This window comes from Corvus kubaryi, unplaced genomic scaffold (assembly GCF_017639235.1).
Source record: "Corvus kubaryi isolate FWS band 111438036 unplaced genomic scaffold, C.kubaryi_AGA036_p1.0 66, whole genome shotgun sequence".
NCBI classification, from domain to species: Eukaryota; Metazoa; Chordata; class Aves; order Passeriformes; family Corvidae; genus Corvus; species Corvus kubaryi.
The window spans coordinates 33,124,894-33,151,512 of record NW_024582054.1 but is presented as its reverse complement, the minus strand read 5'-3'; the positions used below and the strand labels follow the sequence as shown (position 1 = coordinate 33,151,512).

Sequence of the window (26,619 nt, the reverse complement as noted above, 5' to 3'; positions counted from 1 at the left end):
TTAAACAAAGAAACAGCCACATTTTATTTAAAGAAACAAACATTACAGAAACAAACATTAGAAACGTTACAAGTTCTGAGCACTTTCTGGACCCTGCTGAGACACGGATTGGGAAAGCACCTCTGCACAGTCTGGAGTGGCTTGGCTTTGCACACCTGACCTTCCTAACTCAGCCTCTGCTCTGGTTTTCTATCCCTGCCCACATCACTGCCACAGATGTTGAAAATGCAGCTTCACATGTTGCTGGTGTTCACCTTTCTCCCCCTCTCACCCATTTCCTTGAGTGTCCTACTCTCACAGGCAGTAGGAATGGTAGTGAAGCCATTATTTTGCCTCTCTCAAATCACAGGGCAGATTTTGAACGTAGTTCACCCTCCCCAGAAGGATTAATGTGCATTTAGCACTCAGTATCACCAGTACCAAGGCACACAGCGTGTACCACAGCTGCACAGCACTGCTCAGGACTGTGCTGCCAGGGAACAGGCCCATGAGCAGTAACTTGTAAAAGACTGTGAGAGGGGATTCAACATTTCTCTCAAAACTTGCTAAGAAAACACTTTCTAACAGACTGTTTGGAGCCAGGCACTCTTTTTGCCAGTGCTCTTCGAGCATGGCAGCCAATTCCTCAACACAGAGGAATTCCTTCCATGAATGCTCTCAGAACACAGACACTGAGAAGGCACCACTTCATTCAGCTCTGCTTGAAGGCAAAAGCTGACAATCTGTTGTTTGTGGATTGATCTAAAGGCTTGGATTTTTTGGATACGTTTGTGTCCTCGGATTTCTGCTCCTGGCTCTTTTTCACTTCATCTTCCTCAGCTGCAGGACGCTTTCGCTTTTTGTCTTCTGTTGAGTCATTGACTCTTCCTCCTCTTGCTTTCTCAGTCCACACCTTTGAAGGAGAACAGAAAACTACAAATTAGGTCACAAAACTCACCACTTTGTTTTATACACCCTATTACTCTGATTTTAAGGTACTGAAATAATTCCTGTGAAGAACTAATAAGGATTAAGTAAGGAACTATTTCCTCACTTTCTTGTCTTCTAACAACATTGTCCTTCTTTTGAAACTGTATATGAAATTGAAGATCTTAATTGTCTTTCTGGAGAAAAGAGAAACCCCAAAAGGCCCAACAAGTTAAATTAGAACAAATTTAAGCCCCAGTAAATTAAGCCTGGCTATGTGACCTTAAGCTCGTTCCTTTCTCTTTTGTTATTTGTTCATTGATTCCTCTCAAAAGCCTCACTTCAGAAAAGCTGCTTTCTGATATTGCTTATAATTCAGTTTATATTTTAATAAATTATATGTCATAGATCAAAGCACACTTCTAAACTGAAATCCATGAAGATGGACAAGAGTGGAATTTAAAGAAAAAATTCCTAACTGAAAATAACCCAGGGATTCACTGGAGGGAAAGAATTATCAAACCCCCACAATTAGAGAATCTTTTTTTACCATCCTTTCCTCTGATGTCAGCATTCTAAATCGACTCATGCCTTCTTTTATTACTTCTGCTTCGTTCAGATCAGGATTATCTGTCAAAATGTTTGCTCTGTTCTCTTCTAGCCACATCTGGAAACCTGTCTTTGGTCTAAAGCAAACACACAAAAATTGTCTGGTTAAGAAGATTATAGGAAAACCATATCCTCCCAAAGCAACATTTCTGAACAGCACCTAACTGGGCTTTTTTGTTCTCAGAAGACAAGACCTCTCAAGTCAGCAGCCTCCTGTCTCCCACTGCAGGATGCTCAGGGAACATGCTGACAAGGCCAGGCTAAGTCAAGCATTTTTATTAAAACTGTGAGATACATATATGGAGATGAACATTCCAGTTTTAGAATGACAAAGCATAATGGTTCTCTTCCTTTCTGACAGGGTCCCTTCAACCTAAAAATAGAGCACATTCATTAGCACATCTCAGCTCATTCTTCTCACAGCTCTCTTTGCCACTTGTTGTAGAATATTATCTGTAAAGGTTAATGAAAAGAATGCCAGTCCAAATGAGCAATAATTACCTTCATCTTCCTCAGGCTAAATGAAGCCTAAATGAAACATGATTGTAATAATGCAGGTTTCATGAGGATTGGGATTGTTGGGAAATACATCTGCTTCCCAGGAACAAGACAGATTAGACCCTTAGCTAGGAAGAGATGAGCTCCTCAGGTGATTCAAGTTTTTGTTGACCTTCTCTTTTAAAAAGCCCACCAAAATAAAGCTTTTACTCTTTCACACAAGACCCTTAGTTTTGAGACTCTGAGATTTTCTAGAGATGTTTAAACTTTCAGTATTTCCTATACTTGGAACTGACACAGCAGCATGGTTTCATTTATCAAAGGTCATTACAAGTAGTATCAAGGCAAAAACCATTGCTTAGAGCCCCAAAATTATATTTTGAATTGCTCATTTAGTACTCACTCCCACATTTCTGAAGTGGGTTCACAAATATGACAACTTGTGAGCTAAACCTCAATCTTCATGTTGTATTTCTTTGGCCAGTCCAACATCTTCAGAAATAAAATAAGTTCTGGACTTGCATGTCTATCAAAATTGGAATATGGCATTGAGATGCAAGTGTCTCTCACCTTCTGTTTTCAGTGTTTTCCTGTGCAGTGACTTTGGCTTCTTGGGACTCGTTTTCTGCTTTTTCTTCTCTTTCTTCCACTGTTTTTTCAGCAGGATTAGTTATAGGTGTGCGAGGCTGGAAGAAGGAGGCTGCTAAAGCCTACAGAAATGGAGAAGAAGAAAGAAAAAGGTAGAAACACCTCACTCTCAGACAATATGTACCACGTAGACTAACAAACCCCAAGCCTTTCCTAAAGACATAATAATCACTTGCATTAATAGAGCATCTAATCCAGCCAATTCAGCACAGCAGTGTTTACACTATTTAAAATAAAAGCACAAGGCTCAGTACAGAAAGTAATTTCTACAATTGATTTTTTTTTCTGCTGTTTCATGTGCTCTCATAGGTTTTGCACTGTGCTTAAATGAATTCTGCCGTCTAAGCTGCTTTACTCATACTTGATAAAATCTGGTAAAATTCAATTTTTTGTTCTTTCCTCACTGAAATGATGCAAGAAAGACTACAAACATTACCTGCTTGGTCTTGGGCTTGGGTGTCAGAGGCTTTATAACTGGAGGGTTCTGCTTGTTTCCAGCTCTGCTGCCAGACAAAGATGTTTTCTTTGAGTATTTGGTCATATTGTCTAAAACATTTCCTGAGGGGACCACTGGGTCCTTTTTGCTTGATGTCACCTAGCAAAACAAATAAATAGGTGTTTTATTTATTTTCTGTCATGTTCTCCTCCAAGCTATCTGTTATATTGGAAACTTCAGACAGAATCTGTTGTGATTTTCAGAGCATCACAATCGACCCAGCTGCAAAATTCTTACCTTAAATGGATTCACTCGTCCTCGGCTGCTGGATGCAACCAGAGCTATTTCAGAGGAGAGAAAAAAGAAGGTAAAAATGTGTGCTCTCACATATATTTAAATCTTTGAAGCAATGTGCACATTTTAGATGAGTAGAAAGACACTTTAATAACCCCATGAAGGTTATGCTGTATGTGCTCAGCTATTCTTAGTTATCAGAAATGCCACACAGGACCAACAGTTTAAAATACAAATCCAGAGGAAGACCCAGTACTTCCTCCACTCCCAAATCCGTTTCCACTCCTATTATTCTTGCTCAAGGGTTGGCAGGTTGCTGGAGGTCACATTCTGCCCCTGCCTGCCCACACTCACAGTTCTACATCAGGATTACTCACTCTGCCATGCAAGTAATAAACGTGCCTGTGATTAGTGAAACAAAATCCACTGATCACTGTTCTCATTTTTCCCTTGTCCCAAAGAATGTCTTCATGGCATAGCCAGGCAGGCACTGATTCAGCATTTGGCACAGCTAAGGCAATCAGAGCAGTGTTATGGAATATCATTGGGTAATGAAGACAGGAATAGGGAACCTCTTGAAAATGTGAGAACAACAATCAGTGTGACCAGGCCAGGTTGGATGGGGCTTGGAGCAACCTGGGCTAGTGGAAGGTGTCCCTGCCCATGGCAGGGGGTTGGAATGAGATGAGCTTTAAGGTCTCTTCCAATCCAAGCCATCCCATGAATCTGTGAATTTACCATTTGACAACACTGTTATGCACTAAATTTAAGAAGTAATGGGAGGACAGAGGATAAAAACCAGGAGCACATATTGTGAAGAATGACAAAGGTGTCATCCTTTTATCCTGGAATAAACAATTTACTCACCAGACTTTGGAGCAGTCACCTCTGGTGAAATGACACCTTTGGAGGAAGGATTTGGCTCTTCTGAAAAAAGGAGTACATATTTAAGTGCAATAAAATATTGAAGCATAATTTCTTTTAAAAAAACGCAAGCCAAACAGAGGAGTAAGGAAGGATGGGGCTTGGAGCAACCTGGTCTAGTAGAAGGTGTCTGTGCCCTTGGCAGCAGGGCTGCAACTGGATGATCTTTAAGGTCCCTTCCAACCCAAATCATTCTGTGATTCCACAATTACAGTAAAATTATCTCTATTTTAAAGCATGACTTTTCATTTTCAGACAGTACAAACACTTCTCCAAAACTGTCACCTCTACCTAGATTTAGAGTTGCAAATTTATTCCTTAAACCTTAAGTTTATTTCTTAAAGTGCGCCCAGCAAACTACACATCTGTCAATCCAACTCCTGCAAGATTGGAGCTGAAACCAAAGTAACTGATTAGAAGGTGAGCCAGTCCTTTAAGAATATAATCAGGCAACAGGAAAAAGTCCCCCAGGGCCCCTCTAATGGCTACTGAGTACAATGCACACACAGCTGTGACACAGCAGATGACACACAGCAAACTTGTTTCTCTGCAGCAACTGCAGGCACAGGCTGGAATATGGAGCCACTTAATTCCTTATTAAGTCTGCAAAAGTTATCTGGATAACTTCCAGTCTATTCACAGAATATATTTTTCTTACTCTCTTGATGCACTTCTGGGGTTTCTTCTGCTTCCTCATAGGCATCAGTTTCTTCAGCATCTTCCACTTCTTGGTCCTGCTGAACATTCCTGCCTGGCAGCCGACTCCGCTCTGTGGCAGAGCTGCTGTAGCTAAAAGGAAGGAATTCAGCAGAAAGGAAGTGGTCACCAAGTTCAGAAAGAAAACTGAAACAACAGAGAGCAAGCTTACTTACCTAATTTAGGCAATAAGAACAGTAACACTGGCATTTATGTGCATTATACCTTGATTAAACTGTGATGATTAAAGATTCATTAACCACTCCGTAACTTTATTACCAGAACACTTTGCAACAAATACAAATGCAAATATTAAAGATCTTCTGTAATCTCCATGTAAACACATATACCTCCAGTATCATCAGATTAATTTTCTGCATCCATGAATATACACACAGGTGGTAACACGGATATATAATTTCATACTGAAGGTATCAAGTTTTAACATTTAATCTGATTATTCTCTAAATTCCCAGTATAGTAGGATGTACAATTCTTGCATTTTTCTCCTAAAATTTATCAGTTACCAAAATCTGTATAATATACATAAACAAAAGGCTCATTTCTTTCAAGCAAAACAGTCAGTATTAGATTACTCTGGCACTAAGAACAACATAGTGTTTGTGATGGATTTTAACCCCCAGAGTGGTTGAAGTTGCAGGCATGGGATTACAGGTTCCACACCTGAGCCAGAAGAACAAGCCAGAGCATTTAGAAATGAGTTTTGACTGTGCAATTTCACACAGAAAAACAAGGGAAAAGACTACAGAAAAGTTCAGGGACTTATCACTTCCTCTTGCTTAAATAAGTCCCAAACATCATACATAAAATTTCTATAGGAAGACATTGCTTCCAACAATATGACATAAATGAATATAAATATATATTATTATTATAAATTTAAATATGTTAAAAACCCCATGACAATTTAAAAAAAAATCACCAAAACACACACACACACAACTTTTGCCTCATCATGTTTTACAAACCAGATGCAGGTAGGAGAGGAAAGGTTGATAGCACAGATACAGAGAGAAAAAGAATGCAGAGCCAGCCTGTAGAATGTTCCATAGCTTTGAAGAACTGGGATTAGTGAGGAAGGAATAAGACTAAGTAAAATAGACTGAGATGGGATATTGAAGAAAAGAGATGGGTGAAGAAAAATAGAATTTTAAGACAGGTGGAATGAATCAAGATTGAGAGACTGAGACAAAGAGGGAAAAAAAAATAGGTGGGAAGGAACCAAAGGCAGGGAAAGGTGGGAAGAAAAAATTCCAGTCACAGCAACTTGGTATTGAGCCTGCTTTGGCTCTGAGGCTGTTGGACACAGGCACACAGAAAGCAAAGAGTGGAGATATTTCCCTCTGTGTTGGTATTCTGGGACTAATGAGTCCTCACAAAACACCAACAAGGATGTACCATTTTACAAGTACCATTTACAAGCAGAGCAGCACAAACCATCACTTCACCACAAATACCCTGCAAACTGTGGGCCAGAGAAGTGCATCAAACGTTAACAGAGCAGTAAAAACCATCCCAGTTTTTTAGCCACAGAAATTTGCGTTACCCAGCGTTCGAGTGTTTTCGGATATCCTCTTCTTCCTCCTCCTCCTCCTCATCTTCCTGTGCTGCTGCCAGCTCAGAGGCTTTTTCCACAGCCATCTCGCTGAGGCGCTGGGCTAAGTTCAGCCTGCGGGAGCGGGAGGCGTATTTGATGGCCAAATTCACCACGTTGTGGGTCATGAGGTCAGCCAGCTCCACACAGCGGAACTCACGCTCCAGCTTACAGGAAAGCTGCAAGAGAAGAAGTCTGGGGAGTCACACACCTCAATTCCACAGCTCCCTCAAGACTCCAGGAGTAGAATATCAAGGTCTTGGTGGAGTGAATGAATAAAGACAAGCCACCAAAAGTCATGAGCTACAGAGCAAAGGAAAAGCTTTTTTGTTTCCTTCTTCCCCCCACCCTTCACACTGATAAACAAGATTAACTGCAGCCCACTTTTTATCAGAGTCTGAACTGGCTGGATTGCCAATCACTAGCCAGACTCCTAATAAGAGGAATCACATCAGCATTTACATCAGATGACATCTACAAATAAATTAGAGAATCACAGGATGGTTTGCGTAGAAAGGGACCTTAAAGTTCACCTCATTCCACCCCCTGCCATGGGCAGGGACACCTTCCACTATCCCAGGTTGCTCCAAGCCCCGTCCAATCCAGCCTTTAGCAACTCCAGTCTCAGGGATAAAGTCTCAGGGATTCTTTCTATTATGTGTTTGTACTTACAGCAAACAGCTTCATTAGAAGTTCCTGCTGTTCTTTCACTGCCTGATTTTTAGCATTTTCATCAAATTCATAGCCATTTTTTGACAAGTAATCCATGTGGTTGTGAAATACAACAGAACGCCAGTACTGTTCCTGAAAAAAAGGGAGAAGGATGCATGCAGGAATTCAGAGGGGAAAAACCAGTGCATAACACAATGCCTAACAATTTACAGTGTATTTTATCAACTTATTCTTAAATGTTCCTTTCCTCTGATAATGAGGGTGAGGGGTAGACAATTCTTCCTAAAGTCAATGCCTACCAAGGGAAAGATGGATAACAACCACACTTATACAAACTGATCCAAACAGCTGCCACAAATGTTGAATTCCATTTATATTACAGGCTTGCAGCAGGATGAGACCTACATGTTCACCATTATACTATCAGGACAGAGAATTGTAGAACAAGTTGATTATTTTATCTGCTGTCCCACAGCAAACTGGAGGTATTCCAGAATAATTCAGTAAACTTAGGAGTTTACCTGTGAGACACATAAACAGAAAACATAATGCAAGTATGGCTATTAGACCAGGCTAGCCTTGTTCAAAATAATTATAAACTTATTTAGAACCAGTATGTTTTCATCAGATGCATTAGAAGAACTTTTCTTTACCTACACATATTCCCTCAAGGCAAATTAACAGTTCCTGGCATTCTCATCCCATTATTTTGGGTGGAGGGAGGAATGGAAAACATACTCTATCAGATAAAGAACAAAAGACTTAAACAAATGAAGGAGAATTCATTAAAAACGACAGTGTGTTTACTATTGAAAATTTTAATCTATACTTCTATCAAAGAGAATAAATTTCAAATAGCACTAAACTGTTCAAAGGCTGAGGTTAGAATTTTATGTTCATTTCTCTTTTGTGCATTGCAGCTGAGGAGCACAAGTTTGAAATACTTAAACCAATAAAAACTGAAGAATAAATACAGTTATTTTTCTAGAAGTTGTCCACAGGCACATCTTGCTTCAACCAGCCTCTAAATAAGCCAAGCCAGAAGACCTGTGTTTTCAGTGATTATGAATTTGAATACTTAGTATATCTTCCAAAAATTTTGTTATGCCTAAAATAGTAAAAACCAGACATTTTCAAGGGCGGCTTGACTGGGATCCCAAAATCTGGCATCACAACCCACTAAAAAAATGAGAGTGAGAAAGACTTCACTGGTCAGAAACGGATCATGTGTAAATACAACTTTGCATCAGCTCTGCCAGTTTTATTTTGTGTTCTTCTAGAAACAGTTGTGAACCAAACCAGAAAAGCTACACAAAACACTGAACCCGAACAACCCCCTTGGCCACCTGTTTTACTCAGGGTTTGCACTATCCTCTTTCACAGCAGAGGTGATTAATAGGAGTCTTGTATAATCCCCACTACAGGGACACCTAAGACTCTCAGCTGTGGACTCCACACCATTCCATACCTCCATCTGTCCCTTCTCTGTTGCAACTTGACAATAAGGAAGTTTAAAAGACAGAATGGCTACAGCAGGTCGTGGCAGGGTGGGAGGGAACCGGGCTCCTTTACAAGGAATACACCTGTGCACAGGAAACAAAACACACCTCCAGTCACCAGATGTTCCCCATCTAAACCACGTGTCCTAAGCAGCAAGATACTTTAAGAGGATTTGTCCTTTGGAAAGCAGTAATTAAATGACTGGCTTAAATACAGCAATGTGTAAGATTGCATGACAAAGGGTTATCTGTACATGGCAAGCAAGAAAAGATTTCAAAACCAGCAAGGCACACGCTGCTCTTGTTCACACTTTAAACTCCAAATGCAGCACGTAACACACTCTGATCTTGATCTCACATAATGTTTGATTTAAGAGCTGTTACAAAATGTAAATGCAGTATGTTAAAATCAGAAACCACTGAGCAACAGAAGGAGCACACTTATTGTTTCATTATATTTAAAGGAGTAGTTTCTGGTAACAATCACTTAAGCAAACCATTGACTGGGGAAGAGCTGTATTTCCTGCAGCACCAATGCAGCACTGACAAAAACATCTGGGTTTCTAAGCTGCTGTTTCAGAGACTTGGGAAAAAAAGAACAGGAAGCATTAGTGTTCTGGCTATCTCTTAATTAAGGCATGTGGTGTTTCTACAACAACCCTCCCCCCTCCTTATCTTCATTCTACTGCTGGTTTGAGGAAAATGTTCTTTGCAATTCAGAGAGCAGCACTGTCTTTCTCAAAGTAGAAGAAAAACTCAGGATGAGAGACCCACAGTTGACCAGCTTATCAATGTGATGTGTCCTGCACATTTTTGGTGAATTTTCTGGAGGCCAACATAATGATTTGGAGGAAGAAACAAGGCAGGGAAGCGACATTTAAGAGAGACATCGAATTATTCCCCTTATTCCAAACAAGCAGAGAATTATGAAGAATGTCACATAAGTTTAAATAAAATGCAGTCTCCCACCAAACTCTACAATTGTCCATGATTAGTAAAGTAAGAGAGTCTAAATTTCAGTAAAATATGTGAGCTGATGAATTCTGCCCTGGTAGGAAAATGACCACTGAACAAAAAGGGCTACAAATAAAGCTTAGCAACAAAATGTCCAGCATGCATGTCACACTAAAGAGAAACAGTTATTTAGACACACTAATACCACTTTTTATAAAGAAATTGTTAACTTTCAGCTACATATTTGAGCAATTTTACATCCAAAATGGTTCTTCAAGACCACAGTTTAAATATTAATATAATAACAGACAGCTCTGATTTATCTAATGATGCAGATTAGTTATAGGATTTGATTCTTTTCAGAGACACAAAAGGGGAAAACACAGTGGGGGAAGAATCTACCAAGAACCGCAAAAACTTGGAAAAAAAAAAAAAAAGAAAAGAACCCCAAATCATCAAAAGCAGAAGCAGATTTCTAACAGCCACCATAACTTTAGGAAGTTTCTCTAGCAAAATACAGTTTTATGAATGTGTCAATAAAGAGCACACACCCCCGAGACAAGGCAAAGAGCCACAATTAATCAGCTACAAATTATAAAACTCTAATGAGTCACTCAAAACCAGTTCAGTAATGAATCCTCCATGCAGAATTATATTTGGGGAGTTACCATTTGCTGTGCATATTTACCAGCCACCTGTTTCAGCACAAACTGAAGTTTGCAGTTTCTCACTGTAAAAAATGGATTGGAAAGGGATTTTCTGGGATTGGAAACGAAGACAAACAAAGCATTTCCTTGAGAATTATCTGACCTGAGCTGCTGGGGGTTTTCATGGATGCCAACGACCCAATAATGGTCATATTTCCCTTTGCAATGCTCTCTCGTGTTGCACACTGGGATCCAAGTGTTCCCAAGTCCTCGGTTCAGCATGCGCACGATTCCCTCAGAATCCACGTAACAAGGGGTACCTGTTTGTTATAAATGAGAACATTTCCTCTGACAGGCAGCAAATTACAACCCAGCAAGATGGAAGTACTGGATACAGCTGGGAAACGATGGTTTACATATTTCAGATACAACATCCTCTCTCCCAAACACTGCACAAATTAGGTGGGAAAAGGCAGTTTCCTTGGAAAGATGCGCCACCTTCTGTCAGCCAACACCACTGGTGGTTAACTGACAAGTTCAAAGTTAAAGCGTTTTATGGAGAAATCGAATTTATACTGCTTGGGCAGATTCCCAAAGGAAATCAGCTATTATACAATTACTTTTTATGTTTATGATAAAAGGTCCTCCCAAGGTACCAACTCTGGGGGTCAGGGAGCTCTTATGGTGTACTAACAGTTTATTTCTTTTGGCTGAGCAGGAAAACCAATCAGGAGAACAAGTTCTGATAACATTTGAGTGAGAAAATATTAAAGATTTCTGACAAATACATTGAAAGAATAGAAAAATAGAATTTTTTTTAATGTAGAGGAGATTGGAAGAAAAAGTGCAAGTCCCAAGATCAACATTATTCAAGGGGCATTAAATTACCCAAACTCCTCCACAGAATAACAGGATGGTTTGGGTTGGAAGGACCTTAAAGATCATCTCATTCCACCCCCTGCCATGGGCAGGGACACCTTCCACTATCCCAGGCTGCTCCAAGCCCCATCCAACCTTCCAGGGATCCAGAGGCAGCCACAGCTTCTCTGGGCACCCTGTGCCAGGGCCTCCCCACCCTCACAGGCAAGAATTTCTTCCCAACATCCCATCTAACCCTGACTTCTGGCAGTGTGAAGCCATTCCCCCTTGCCTTGTCCAAAGTCCCTCTCCAGCTTTCCTGTAATCCTCCCAACAGTGTCAGTACTTCTCAACCTCTCATGCAGGTATTTCATACCTTCTGCAGAGAATCCAACCCACACCAAATAGGATTTCCTTGTAAGAGAAAGAGGGTCTCCATGCAAAATTTGTTTTTTCTTCGTTCCTAGCTCCATCAGCTGGACCCCGAGGCATTGGTCCCCATCAAACCCAGTACCTAGGAAGAAGTTGTTCAATGACTTCATTAGAAAACAGAATTGCCTTGGCTCTTGGCTAAATTAGTTTTGAATCAAAAATTAATTCTAATGCAGCGTTATCCATGGATACCACTGTCAGACACACAACTATTTGATATTCTGGACACACAAGGTGTGCATAACGAGAGCTTCCTTAATTTTCTGTAGTAATTCCTTCTGGCCCATGTGAAACACAAGTTTAATCTATTAATTTCACTGTTGCAAAATTCTTCCCTTCCCCACAGTTTAATCTCAGCATCCCAATATCAAACATAGGCTCTGCTGTCAGAAGTCACAGGTCCGTGGATCATGATGGATGTGCTTGTAAAAGCATCACCCAGAAAATAAAAAGGAGAAAAACACCACGAAGAAAAGAAGAAGAAAACACACTCTGGTGATTACAAACAAATTAACCAGTGTGCAAAGCCAGTGAGAGATGAGGATTGAAAACAACCTCAGTTCACAAAAAGACAAAAGGGAGAAAACTACCTCTGTGATAAACAATCATCAGCTGCTCTCCGTGTCCTGCCATGGACACCACTGGGCCTGGGAGACTGAAGATCTCTTTCTGAACTCCTCCAACTGTGAACACACGGACCAGCAGGGCAGTGGTAGCACAGGCAGCCCAGCCCTGACCTAGACAGATGGCTTCAATCTCTTCATCCTTTGGCATATCCACAGTCCACTCCTTGTTGGCATCCCAGGAGCCAAAATGGATGCAGTGGAGCTTGCTAAGGCAGAGACAAAGAGCCATCAGACATCTCAACATGAAGTAAATACAAAACCTGAAAATACACTGGTATATTACATTTTTATCAGACATCTCTGACGGAACTACAGATGGGACTACAAATTTCAAGCAGTCATTTGCAAAGGTGTTGCTCTTATTACTCAGGAACTGAAGAGCCAGCTTGACTTCCAGCACTGCATATTTAAAGACTAAAGCCTGAAGCAGACACAACTGTAGGTCTGATTTTTTAGATGGAAGCAGGTAAACGTCCTTCTTGGCACCCTGAATATCAGTCCTCATTAGAAGTCTGCCATATTATGCTATCTTTCAAAGGGAAAAAATATTAAAAGCTTCAGTTCTTAATAATTGAAAACTGCCTATAACCAGTCCACAGACATCACGCCATTTGACAGATTATCAATTTCCATTGAGAAAAACATTGACACTTCCAAAGTCAGACAACCAATACATAACAAATAATACTTTTAAAGGGTGCTTTTCAACTTACCACAAGGCTGTATGTGTGAAAATAAGAAGAAAGCTTTCTTCAAGATATTTCCACAGAAACCAACAATAAAATATTGTTGAAATTGTTCTTAAATGCAAGAACAGAGTTTAGCTGGCCCAGCTGCTTAAATCTTTCTGTGGTTTTCATAAACTTGTGTTCTTCACACTTGAAATTCTTATGGGTATCTCCAAATGTCTCCTTAGCAACAGTGTGAAAAGAAATAGCTGACCCCTTATGATTGATCTTTGATCTGAGCAGACTGAAAAACTATTTTTCATGTTTACAATTCCCTTTGAGCCTGCAATGTGTGAAGTTTCCAGTATATATACATTTGAAAAAGGAATTTAAAAGAAATTCTCAGGAAACAAATTACATTTTTTTAATACTCCTGAAGTCTTCAAGTAGGTGGAAGCTAAAATCCTCCTCGAAAGTGGTCCCATAAATAAAAAGCACGATCAAAACCCAAAAAGCTCAAAATTGATAGAAGCTGAAAATAAAAGTCGAAATATTTGAAACAAGTTAAAAGCAGCTCCCTATTATGGGTTTTGCAGAGCAAGGCCATGACTTACCTTGCAAGCTCCTCTGTAGTCTCACAGGCCAGCAAAATGGCTTCAGTGGAGAGGTCAGCCATGGTGTGGCCCAGGGAGTTGGGGAGGTGTGTGGCGTGATGCACAGAGGTGTCATGGAATTCAATGTCTATGGCATTGTCCTGCTCATCGCTGTAGCAGCGAATGATTCCAACTGAATTCCACACCTGGCAAAAGGAACCACACCCAAAAAAACCATCAAATCAAATGCCCTAAATTCATCAGATATACTGCTCTAAAGCAGCCTGCTGTAATTATTTTATCTGAAACAAGAGTGGGTGGGAGGCTGCAGGAAGACTGAAGACCTGTGTAATCAGGACTCGTGATTCCTAAAACAGTGATTTCCTAAAACAGAAAGTTTCACCCTCATTGCTCACCCATCTTTCTCCTTACCAAATCAAATGTGAAGAACTTGCAGACAGAAAGAAATAGTGAATTATTAACATACAAGCCTTAACAGCACAAAAATACCCACAGTTCTGACTAAAAAAGAATTTTTAAATGAATTTGCAAGAATTCAGTAGCACAGGTACAAACTGCATAGCTTGATTTTGTCTTAAAGGCAAGTATTTATTTCTAAAGCAACTGAAATGTAAACCAAAACATTATGGAGTCCTTGCATGAAAACAAAGCTACTTTCCATTATTTAGCTGTAACATACTAAAAAAAAAATAGTATTGGATGAGATTAAAACATAACACAAACTGGACAATACTAAATATAAAAGAAGCATCTAAATCTAAATAACCACACAGATTTACCATGAATCGATGCATGAGATGCACAGGAGTGGAGCCAGACTGGAAGGGCTTTTGCCTGGGGGTTGGCATTGGCCCATCATAGAAAGGCTGTTGTGTAGATGATGGTGGCAAAGCTGAAAAGCCCCCAGTCTGATCATCACCATCATCCTCCTTTTCAAGAAGACCAGAACTAGCTTTTATCAACCCAATATCTAGAAGTGAAAAAAAAATTTACATCTTACACGCAGTATTATGACAGAATATAGGTTAAAAAACATTTAAAACAGTCAAGATTTCTCTGGAAAAACAAAGCAAAATATATCTGAGTAGAGGGTGCTAAAAGATCATCCCAGTAAAAGAGCTCTGGAAAATAAGTTCATAGTGTACCTAGTGAGTTATCATCATCATCATCAATTAGTGCCCGCCTTATATGGCCTGGGGGTTGCATAAGGTCATCAGCATCAGACTCATTATCTCCAGTTTTTGGGGAAGAAGGTGGTTCAATCATATCCCCATTTAAATCATCATCATCTCCATCAAACAGATCGTTGTAGTCTTTGGCCACTGCACTGGCAGCCTAAAAACAGATTAGCCATCAGCACAAAACTTCTTTTGGACATGGAATTCAAGAAATAAATTAACACACAAGAGGGAACCTGCAAAGCACGAAACAGAATGTTCCATATAACTTATAACCTAAAGAATGTTATTAATTCAGGAAATCACTGGTACTGAGCACCTTGTCATTTGGCTTCTCTACATCACCGATATTTTCCAACAGCCCCAGGTTTCCTTCAGTGTCTGTGTAAGCAATTTGCTTATATTTAGGGTGCCATGCCAGTCCACAAATTGAGTATTTTTTCTCATGCTTCATCCTAAAATGAATATGAAAATAATGGATTTTTAGTAAGCCAGTCAGGGCAGAACCCTCCCCTCCAGAGTTATTGCAAAAAGTGGGCATATCCACTAGTGTAAGAAAGTGAAATTACACATAATAAGACAATTAATAGGTCACCTTCAGAGTAAACAGTGCTACAAAAAATAGAGCAAGTCTTCCTTTTCTATGAAGAAAACCATTTAAGGTTTAAAAATCAATCAGAATCATATTCTTAAAACAGCATCCTGATACACATAGAAAAGACAGGAATTCTTCAGCGCTCATTTATTCCGGAACCATCCAGTTACAGAAAGTTATTTGTTTCTCTTGTACTAAACTGATAAATTAATCCTCTATCTTTTCCACCCTTTATCCTCACAAAAAAATCATCCCATTAATTATTTACATAATCTGTCCATAATTCTTAACATAGACAGTACAGTTACAATCAAGTTTCTTACTCAAAATATTTAGATAATTCTCTTCTTCTCTACCTCACTTAATAACATCTTTGATTTTAACTGGGGGGATATTTAGGGTCTTTTAAGAGCTTTAATTAACCAAAGTGCAATTTGCCAGTCTGTCCTTTTTGGCTTACAGCTGAGGATGGATGGCTGACTGACTGACCTGTATTTTCCTCTCCCTCTAGAACACATGTTACTGCCAATGATCTTGGGGTCTGGGATGTGAGGAAAATTTGTTGCCATCAAAGCTATCCTTTAATCAATGATCAGATTCAAAAGTAATAACAGATATACACAGAAAGACAGATTCTGGGATTTGAACAAAATCCACATTCAAGTCCCTTCCCTAAGCTACCTGACAGGTTAAACCACAAAACCCTGTAAATCTTATTAGGGTTTTTCAGGAGGCAGAGTTCTACATTTGCACAAAAAATTTTTACAGGAAAGAACATCAAATTCTATTTCAAGTAAAAGAGATGAACTTGGGGATTTATGGAACAACACTGAATACCTCTCTATGCACTGCTGGGTTTCCACATTCCACACCACTATATTCCCATCCACACTTCCAGCTGCCAGGAACTGCCCACAAGGAGACCAGACCACAACATTCAAGGGCTTAGGAAAAAAAATAAAACAAATAATAATAAAAGTGACCAATGCATGCACAGCACTCCTGTTCTGGATTTTAAAACAGACTGATATTCTGGAATAAAAAAATTAATAATCATCATCTTTAACAAACCATATCCAGCTTCCTGGATGGGCTGGGGATAGGTAGCTCCTTTTCTTTAAAAACTATTACAAAAATGGTTGCTTTAAAAAAACACTCTTTAAAGATAGCACGCCTATTTTTGTTTCAGAATATCCATCTTCTGTCATTAAACACTGCCATGAGGCCAAACAAAACCCAATTCTAGAGATGCAAAAAGAAGCAGAGTATATTTTGCAAACTCAGCACTAAACGTAGATTTATTTATTTTGAACTTAATACAGTCCCATAAATTAAAATCCAAGGCTGTGTGTTCTGCATCTTAATAACACTAGAAGGTGGTTCTCTTCAACCCAAAGATTTGCAAGCACATAGTGAGGCCAAAAGAAAGAAGGTGGCACAGTCATGTCTACTGAATTTCAGCTCAATAAAATATAAAGTGAACAACTGACATCTCTGCTCCATACAGAAATAATACTCCTGACATTTTCTCTAAAAAGCTCTGTATTTAGAGCAATTTGTGAAAACAGATGTTCTTCAGCTGCAGTGGGTGAGTCACCAGGAGACTTTAGAGACCTGGTGGGTTACTATAAATTAAAGAGGGGAATCAGAGCCACATGAAGGTGTTTGACATCACTCAGCATCTCTGCCCTGTTTTCCAACAGAAAGTAACAGGATCAGAAATTAAACAGAAAATGTGAACAATCATTACCAAGAGAAGAGGGTCAGGGAAGGGAGAGGTACTGTGCAGAAGACAATTTCTAGCAGAATAACATTTAAATTACAGAGTATTTAACAAGCCACTCGCTCCTGCCCCTACCTGTGTGATGGAGGCATCAGACAGATCGAATTGACTATCCCAGGTTTCTCTTCTGAACAGTTCTACAACTTTATCTACAGGAACTGCCAGCAGCTGCTCAAAGGAAAAATATTACACAATTTAGAGCAAGTTACCTGTCAAACAGAACATTCAAACAGCACAGCTCCTTCATTCAGAAGCCTCACAGATGTTACTGCCTCAGTACTTAACAGCTCTCTAACATCCCAGCCATGCCAACTGAGAGAGGAAGCTGAAGTAATTTAAATTACAAGGTTCTTTAATGCTTCCCACATGCAACAGAGCAAAACATGCCTGTTTTTACTGTAATCTTCATTTCCTTCTGGCAGAAAACTGCACCCTAAGGTTAGAAGTTCTTAGTTATCAAACATCTGACACACACACACACATATCGTTTTCAATGCTCTGAGCACAAGGCTTAGGTGATTCTTTACCCTCCCTCCCCAAACTCCTTTTGATCAGGCTACAATTTCTCAATAAATCTGATTTGAAAAGCTGATTCCTAAACCAGCTCATTTTATCTTCGTAAAACTACAGAAATGTTACTGGCTGTTTATTTCTTTAGGATTTTTTTTTTTTTAGGAGTCTAACAATTTGCTTTGTAAGAGAAGCAAGACAACTGCTCACACTTCAAATGCATGTGTGTGTGAAGAATTAGCCTAAAAATGGGAAGTATTTGTTTTTATGCAATATGGATATTGAAACAATTTGTACTGAGGGTGACATTCACTGTTCCATGGAAAATTGATACATAACACTGTCATAGCAGCCAGGGATTTTGGAGAATCATGGAACCACTTAGGTTGGAAAAGACCTCTAAGGGCATCAAGACCAACCATTAACCTGACAGTGTCATCTTCACCACTAACCCATGTCCCCAGGTGCCACATCCACAGGGCTTTTAAATCCCTCCAGGGATGGGGACTCCTCCACTGCCCTGGGCAGCTGTGCCAGGTCTGACAACCCTTTTGCTGAAGAAATTTTTCCTAATATCCAATCTAAACCTCCTCTGATGCAACTTGAGGCCATTTCCTCTTGTCCTGACGTTTGTGACCTGGGAGAAGACACCGACCCCCACCTGGCTACACCCTCCTGCAACTTTGATCTTCAGGTGAAAAGAAAGGCAGCAACTTACTGAGGAAATATTTACCAAGTAGGGCAATATTTACTTAAAGCAGAGAAGGACAGGACTCCTTTGATGCTCTGTTGTGAGCAATTTGATTACTTCCCTCGTGTACAATGTTCCTTCCTATTCAGCACATCAAGACTGTTTAATGCTGGTTTGGGCTGACAGCTGGACTCCTGCCAAACACAGTCTGGAGTTTAAACAAGGAACCATTTCCAGCTTTTTATGTTTCCTAAAAGGGAACTTCACCCCAAATATTTTCCTTACTCCTAGGAGGTGCAATTCAGGCTTGCCCAGATTGAATTCTACTGTTGGACTCAGAGGCAAAAGGATTAAGATGTGATAAAACAATGTCATTTACCTTCCCAGTGCCAGGTTGCCAGGCAAGCCTGCAGATTGATTTAGCATTTATCACATCATTACATTTCTGCAGGAGCAGCCAGCTTGTCGTGCATGTCTGAAAACAAATTTTAAAAAATAAGCTTTCTAGCTCAGCAAAAATCTGCTGTTTAGTATAAATTCTTAGAGGAAAAGGGTGGGGAAAAAAAAACCAAAAGGAAGAAATATATCTGAACTGAAATAATCTCTTTCATCAAAATACAGTAGTACATACTGCCTCAAAAATACTTTGCCAATGTAGCCCTGAAACTATTTTAATGACAATAAAAGTACTTGTAACAGAAAAAGGATCACAGAACATGTATTTTTAATCAAGTACAGAACAAATGAGCTCATCTATTTTTAGGTTATAGAGAAATGCGGCCAAAAAGCATTTGTCAAACCCAGATCAACTGCACCAAGGTGACACACAGAAGCCTGAATATGGTCCCAGCAGTATAAAGAATGAATGGCTGTAATCTCAAATCACAGCACAGATTCATGCATCAAACTGCCCCAATCCTGGAACATTCTCAGTATAATTTCCCCAGAAGGCACCCACCGTCAGTCTGGAACATGAGATTTCACACAACTAGGCTTGTGTCTTGAAAAAGTAGCAATCCACAAGTGTGGAGGGTGTATTTTCAACTGTACTTACAGGAATAATTCCACAGGGATTCTTATTTCAGTCAATGGCATTTAGCAAAACTAATGCCATATCCATATGCAGAACTGCCTTATTAAAGCCTTCACCTGAAAATCTCAAGTTCTTTACAGTTCTAAGAGCAGAAGCTAAATGTGTTTACTACAGTTAATAAATTGTTTCTTATAATCAAAATTCCTCAGTCCTGAAAGCAATGAGCTGAAATTCTGAAATGAGGAATCTGATGTCAGTTGCTATCCTTATTTTGTCCTTGGCACTTACAGTGTTGGCCAATTAGGAAAGATGAACGGAAGGAATCAGGGATTTCACAGACAGGAAGAACAAAACACAGCTACCCAGGCAACATTTCATAATAAGGTTTTGGAATTTCTCCCAGAAGTAGATAGAAGTATTCTGTGAAGTGTAGCTAGATTTCATTCCCAAAAGGAAAATCCTTCTCCAGGAGAGTTATTTCAGTCCAGCCTTCTCTGTGAAATCCTGGATTTCTTAGGAAAGATTTCACATGGAAAGGGCAGCCTTTACCTGATCCGCAACGTTCCAGACTCTGACGGAACCGTCACAGCTTGCCGAGGCCTCGGTAAGAGAATGGAGTAAACAAATTAATAATTAAAGACATAGAGAAATTAATGCCACAAAATGGAAAAAATCCCTATAACCAATGCTACAGACATGTGATACATAGGCAGCTTTAAAAAGAAAGCCTCCCTGTTTAAATCACTTTAAGACTTAAAACTTTCCAATACTGTCATCTTGATAATGGTCCTCAGCTCCAAGCTGCTGTAATTACAAACTCTCATACTTCAAGTGAGCTATTTATTTGCCAAAGAGGCTCAAAATTAATATTAAATTTATTTAGTGAGGCACCTTTTCTCCTCTAAATTACATTCCAGAAGAACACAGACAGTAACTGAGTAGTAAAGCAAAGACTGAATCCTCCTGGGAGGAAACAACTTGTGACACACTCCATCATCAGCAAGGTCAGCTGAAATGAAGTCTTCTCATCTGCCCAGTCACTGGTTGGTTTTTTTGGTAAAAAACTACATTTTTAATTTTTTTCCCCCAGGGAAAATGAGATTCAAAGCAGAAAGTAAACAAGAAAGGGGTTTTTTTACCAGGTAAACATCCTTGGGGTCAAAAGACAGGCTTAAAACAGGAGCATCGTGTCCTCGGAATGTTTTCTGCTTGCTGCTATCAGTCACCTCCACAACTTTGATCATAAAGTCACTGCAGATCACAATGGCATAAAATTATTGACATTGCTAGTAACAATGACAAACTGTGTTTTTATGGCAATAAGAATTGGGCATTAAATATCTTTTGGGAAAGTTACAGCTCTCAACACTATATGATGTAATGAAAGATGAGAATCTTGAGGCTTGTTACAATAGAAGTAAGGCCAGACTATTTTTATCAGAAAATTACTTTTGTTCATGTCAAAATTAATAAAATATGGTTGTTTTTTGAAGAAGATACTATGCACACACAGACCACATACCCATTTAACACAATATTCTACATGATCTAATAAAAATCTCTGCTCAGATACCAGAGAGCTGATGACTTAACAGGAACTATCTGCTGAGTGGGACCAATATTCATTACTATAATTATTTGGTCATGTGGCTTTTAAAAAAAAGATGGTGCAAGTAGTTTATTTTGTGACTTTTTAACTGGATTTTGAAGACCATTTAGTGTATCAGATACAAGAAGAGAATTTTTGCAACTTTATTCCTCCTTCCAAAATTGCAGCCATTCCCCTGTGGAGCAGTTTAACTCAAAATATCAATCGTAATTCCTAAGACACAGAACTCCTGTGACAAACTTCCAGTACCACTCCCTCTCAAACCTCAATGCAACACCCCCAGAGAGAAATTTCATTTTATGATCTAATTCTATACAGTTAACCATTATTTTTAATTCTTTTCATATAGTTCATGTGAAATTCGGCAGCCAGTTGGATGTTAAATTTATATACAACTGAAGTTTGCAGACTCCATGTAAAAACAGAGAAATCTGGGTCAAGTAAAAGCAGTTTTTCTCAGATGCACTCCTTCACTTCATGGCTTTCACCATTCTCCTTCAGTATGACACACAAGACCTCTCTGAGGGGTGGCTTGACAGTCTTGTGAGCTCTTTTTCCTAAAAATGTGGGAGCCCCAGCCAGGCTGCAGGAGTACTGGGGGGTTATAAAAGTTTTAGAAACAGCAAAGAGTTTGTTGTCTGCCTAATCTCTCTAATCAAAGTCAGATCCTGGGGCAGAGCTGTTCCCTCAGAAACAAGCACTGGCAGAGGGCCCAAAGCCATGATCCCTGTCAGATTTGGTGATTACAGTGGTTACTGCCCAGCCTCCCAGTTTTGGTGGAGCTGCTGCCAGAGTTCACAGTCCAGCATGTTCATCCAAAATGCTTTTCTGGTTCAATTCACACTGAGAGGAGTCAGGAAGCAGATCTCTGCCATCTCCCCTGTGGAGCAAAATTCCAGAAGAGAGGCAAGCAGACAGCCTGAATTAGCTATGGCTGCCCAAAGAGTTCACCAGATCCAATTAAGAATCACCTGAGCCTTAAATACATGAACAAAACCCACAAAAAACCCTTTGCCTGCTGGCTCTTTTACCTTCTCTGTTAAAGGACTAGAGTATATTCTGTAAAAGCACACGTGCTGCCCTAAGAAAAGAACTAAACTACGTATTAAATTCTCCTCAGGCAAGTCTTGAAAGTGTCATCTGTCGTCGTTTGGCAGATCGGTGATGCTCATGCCAGAGAATGACTCAAAGCTCTCACACAAATCAGAACCAATCTAACTTTTAGATGTGCACATTCATCTGCAGCTCCATGATCCTGAGCAGTCAGGACATCATCCCCAGTGACAAAACCCTCAATGAGAGGAGACATCCAGAAGGGTGAACACTTGTGCATCAGACTGAGAGCTGAAAACACTCAAGTCTCCCAAAGAAAAGAAATTATTTCGCAACACCAGACTTCTATATAAAACTACTTGGTGGATCAAGTATCTCCCAGAGCATTGTTTCCCAAACTCCTTTTCATTCCTTTCTTCCCCTCCACCCCCTCGAAGGCATTTTCCAATCCTTTAAAAAGCCCTCAGAGGTTTGTGGGCTCATGATCTCATTGGTAACAACCAGCCTGTGAGGAAGTTTCCAGATTCTGAAGGGCAGCAGTGCCTTTCCTCGTGGTGCCCACATTACCTGGATCCAGCAGCAACTTTGGTGCCATCACGACTAAAGGTGACGTGGTTCGCGTGCATGGTGAAACGAGTGAGGATCCCATCCGGAGCTCCCTCAGGAAATGTGTGGATCTGGACAGTGTTGTTGGAGACTGCTGTGATCAGTCTTCCATTCTGACAACAAAATCAGTCATAAAATCTGTTAGTTAAAACACATTTATGCCATAGGGACAAAAATACTGCTCTGATGTCCCAAATATTTGGGCAGATCAACTTTATTCATTCCATAAAGGTCTGACAATAAGAGTAGTAAGGGAAATACTCTTTCACTTATATTTTTCCCACAAAAAATACAGACAAGAATAGTAACTTTTATAATCTATCACTTTAACCAAACTAACTTGCATGCTATTTAGATTCATCTGCTGCAGCATCAGGAGAGGGCACCCTTGGACTGGAATTCTCAGTTAAATGCCACCAGGGAAAGATGAGAAGTTCATGAGCTATAGCTCAGTTCTTTGCAGAAAACAGAAAGCAGAAGTTTACTAAAAATTAATCCAGATTTTTAAAAGTGCAAAACAAAAGAAATAATTATCCCATGCTTGGAAAATAATACCTCTTGGAGTGACTATAGTACTTCTCAGTTGTACACAGCAGTAAAACTTTAAAATAAATATAAAGAAATGCCTTATTTTGGTTTTTATTGTGTGTATTTTGGGGGGGGGAAGGTAGTATTGTGGCTGGAGTTTTTTGTTAAGGTGTCTAAAATTATAGTAAAAATCCTGAAGGTAAAGAAAGCAGCAGTCAGTAGTGAACAACATAAAAAAAAAAAAAAGAGATCAGATTTATTACTCAGATTACATCAACATCTCAGAACAGTCCCTCATGACATTTCATTAATGAAGAGTAATTTTTGAAAAATGATTTCCTGACATTTAAGTCTCCCACTGTTTAAAAATTTAAAAAATCCCTCAAAACTAGAAGCACCTTTTTCAACTTTTCCCAGGATTTTTCCTCATCTATTCTTTAATAGTTTTCACAATTTCTGCCTCTGCCACAGATTTGCTAAGAGAACCCATTCAAGTCACCTCACTCAGTTTTCAAAAGGATAAGTAATGTGATGAAAATCAACAGCAAAATACTCTAAAAATCAATGATGAAAATAGATTATACAGGTATTGAGGAAGAGATACATAAGGTATGTTAAAAGGGACATAAAAAAGAGGATTCACTTAAGGCAGTAGCTCTGAATAATGATAATTCTCATAATGCAATACAAATATGTTAATACTCATTAATTTCCTCCTTCAGACTCCTCTCCAAAACCACAAGTAGTTGAAAAACAACTTAAAAATCTCCCTTTATCACTGCCAGGTTAAATACACAACATTTGTAGAAATGATGTAGGCTTCTGGAAGTCTTCTCTTCTAAAAATGCCACAAAGACAATATTTTAGGCCCACTATTATTAATGCAATATAACAAAAACTGGACATGAAGGAAATAATGTGACAATTCTCAAGATAAATACATGAACATGCATAGTAAAAATAATTATTTTCTATTACATAAATCCTCTTCTCACTTTGGGGACACTGGGTCAGAGGCATCTTTTAGGCCAAGTAACGATTCTGAGAGTGAAACATGAACCAGTTAAAAAAAAAAAAAAGTGTTACCAATCCATTACTCACTTTGTGAAAACAAGTTTTGATTAATACAGATTATAATTCCTTGGACCTTAACACAGGCCCACATAAAAGAACCTCCTGGCTTTCTTCCTAATACTTGATGATCACATCCTATACTGGGAAACTTCTTGCAACTCACATGGTGAGAAAACACTGGAACAACCAAAAAAGTTCACTGCATAATTAGCTTAATCTGCTGGGTTTGTTTCTCAGAAAGGAGATCAAAGTCAGAAATTAATACAACTGAACGTGAAGGAGGAGGAGGGAAAAAAACATTACAAAAGTTTAGTATACAGAGGAATTCCTCTACAATTGTGTATGGGGTACAATGAATTGTCAGAGGTAGTTCTGACAGAATAGTTCTGACAGAACCAGCATCCCTGAGCTGGCAAATCCACAATCTGTAGGAAAATCCACAGCTGAGAGGAGCTGTGTTAACAACCATACCTTCAGAGCACACGAGTAGGCCTTTTCTCCCACATTAATGGATTTTGGATCATCGTCATCCAAGTTTTCCCAAATCCTAACATCGCCATCACTGCCACAAGTTACAATGCAGCTGTGGAAAGACACAGGATTTCTTAACATCCAGGAATCTGCATCCTTTTTTAAACATTTGGTTGTAATGCCAAACAAGGCTTTTTGAGCTTTCAAGGGATTGTTACCAGACCATCTCTTATGAACAGTCTTTGCAATGATAATGAACTAAAGAAAGGAATAAAATAATACGGACTTTAACCATACCCAGTATATAAGGTGTATCCTTTGAGTTTATTTTGAGAGGGCTTGGGGTTTTTTTTGTTTACCTTTTAATCTATAAAAAGGTAATACTAAATACATCATTTATATTTCAACATTCAAGAACTAGCACAAGGAAAAGATGAAAAGATAGCAAGCCCAATACTGCATTCCTTTAACTATATTTTTAATTTCTTAGTGCATACATAAACATATTTACTCCCACACTACACTGATTTCTGCTAAAATCTATGAAGTCACTCTCATAAAATGTGCATATAGAGTTTTTATATATATAAAACTTACTATATATATATACATGGGGATATATATATGCTTACATTTAAGTTATAAATCAATCACTTCTAAATGCAGAGCACCTAAATATGTCACACAGCCAGTTCTCAGCACAAGCAAAACCCAAAGGATTTCTTGGGCCATGCCAGGCCATAAATCCATCCCAGTATCCCACATAGCAATGGCTGATATAGAAACTTAGAGAATCACTAAGATTGGAAAAGCCCTCTAAGATCATCGACTCCACCCATTCCCCCAGCACCGCCAAGATCACCACCGACCCATGTCCCCAAGTGCCACATCCACACAGCTTTGAAATCCCTCCAGGGATGGGGACTCCACCACTGCCCTGGGTAGCCTGTGCCAGTGACTGACCACTCTTTCAGTGACGAAATTTTTCCTAATACCAAACTCCTGGGAGGGCATCAGACAGGAACAAGCCCATCCCTCTCTCGGTCTCTAGGAATGGGGCTGTTACCTGCCGGTGTCATCGAAGCAGACATCAGTGTGTCCCTCGGTGTGGCCGTACCGCATCGGCTTCTGCGTTGATGGCATCTTCACTCCCACCTGTCTGTTTATGGAGGGGAAAAAGAGGAGAAATAACATTGATTAAAAGGAAACACTTCAGGAAGAACATCAGATGGGGGTATAAGTTGAGAGCTGCTGGGACATTCACCTGTTCAACCACCTGCAGGGATGGGGACATGGGGATGGGAGCACGGGGATGGGGACACCGTGGGCATGGGGACATGGGATGGGAGATAGGGACACTGTGGGGATGAGGACATGGGAACGGGGACATTGCTGGGAGGGGAGCACGGAGATGGGAGAGGGGGACACTGTGGGGATGGGGACACAGTGATGAGGTCACGGGGATAGGAGATGGGGACATTGTAGGGATGGTGACATTTCCGGATGGGGATATCGTGGGGATGGGAGATGGGGACACCGTAGCGATGGGGACATGGGGATAGGGGGCATAGGGATGGGAACACCGCAGGGATGAGGGCCCGGGTTACCGAGGCCCGGAGGGGCCTGGCGTGCCAGGGCCTGTCCCTCGGCCATCCCAGGGCAGGCCACACGAGCCGCCCGCCGCACCCCGGCAGGGACCCCCATTCCCCCCGGCTGCCCCCGCTCCGGGAAGGTCCCGCACCGCCCGCGGGGTCTCGCTGGGGCCGTAGCCACCGTCCCTCCCTCTCCCTGCCTCCCGCCGCTCACCGCCGGCCCCGCCACCCGTTCGAGCCTTCCCGCGCCCGCCGCCGCCGCTCCGCCCTCGGCGGGGCCGGGCCCGAGCCGTCAGCGCC

At 40.2% G+C, this 26,619-nt stretch overlaps 1 protein-coding gene across 1 annotated transcript; it reads right to left on the bottom strand.

The window, feature by feature from the left end:
- WDHD1 (WD repeat and HMG-box DNA binding protein 1) lies at window positions 1-26,571 on the bottom strand. The gene is made up of 26 exons (XM_042047848.1): window positions 26,534-26,571; window positions 25,794-25,886; window positions 24,728-24,839; window positions 22,616-22,767; window positions 20,526-20,637; window positions 19,936-19,986; window positions 18,733-18,828; window positions 17,228-17,320; window positions 16,207-16,313; window positions 15,094-15,229; window positions 14,742-14,931; window positions 14,376-14,566; window positions 13,597-13,781; window positions 12,279-12,520; window positions 11,633-11,770; window positions 10,562-10,718; window positions 8,767-8,881; window positions 7,299-7,430; window positions 6,579-6,805; window positions 4,974-5,104; window positions 4,259-4,318; window positions 3,395-3,438; window positions 3,098-3,256; window positions 2,584-2,723; window positions 1,457-1,592; window positions 1-892 (listed from the first exon to the last, which is right to left on the bottom strand). Exons 2-26 carry the CDS (start codon window positions 25,868-25,870, stop codon window positions 692-694), a joined length of 3,384 nt encoding a protein of 1,127 aa, XP_041903782.1. The 5' UTR covers window positions 25,871-25,886; window positions 26,534-26,571; the 3' UTR covers window positions 1-691.
- Window positions 26,572-26,619: the final 48 nt, after the last annotated feature.

Bases quoted from the DNA above. Each gene is read 5' to 3' on its own strand.
- WDHD1 (XM_042047848.1), bottom strand. From the start codon at position 25,870: ATGCCATCAACGCAGAAGCCGATGCGGTACGGCCACACCGAGGGACAC. The intron at 12,521-13,596 runs GTAAGTCATGGC...TCTCTGCCTTAG, and splicing joins ACTACAGAGGAGCTTGCAAG to CAAGCTCCACTGCATCCATT. The intron at 3,257-3,394 runs GTAAGAATTTTG...TTGTTTTGCTAG, and splicing joins GACGAGTGAATCCATTTAAG to GTGACATCAAGCAAAAAGGA.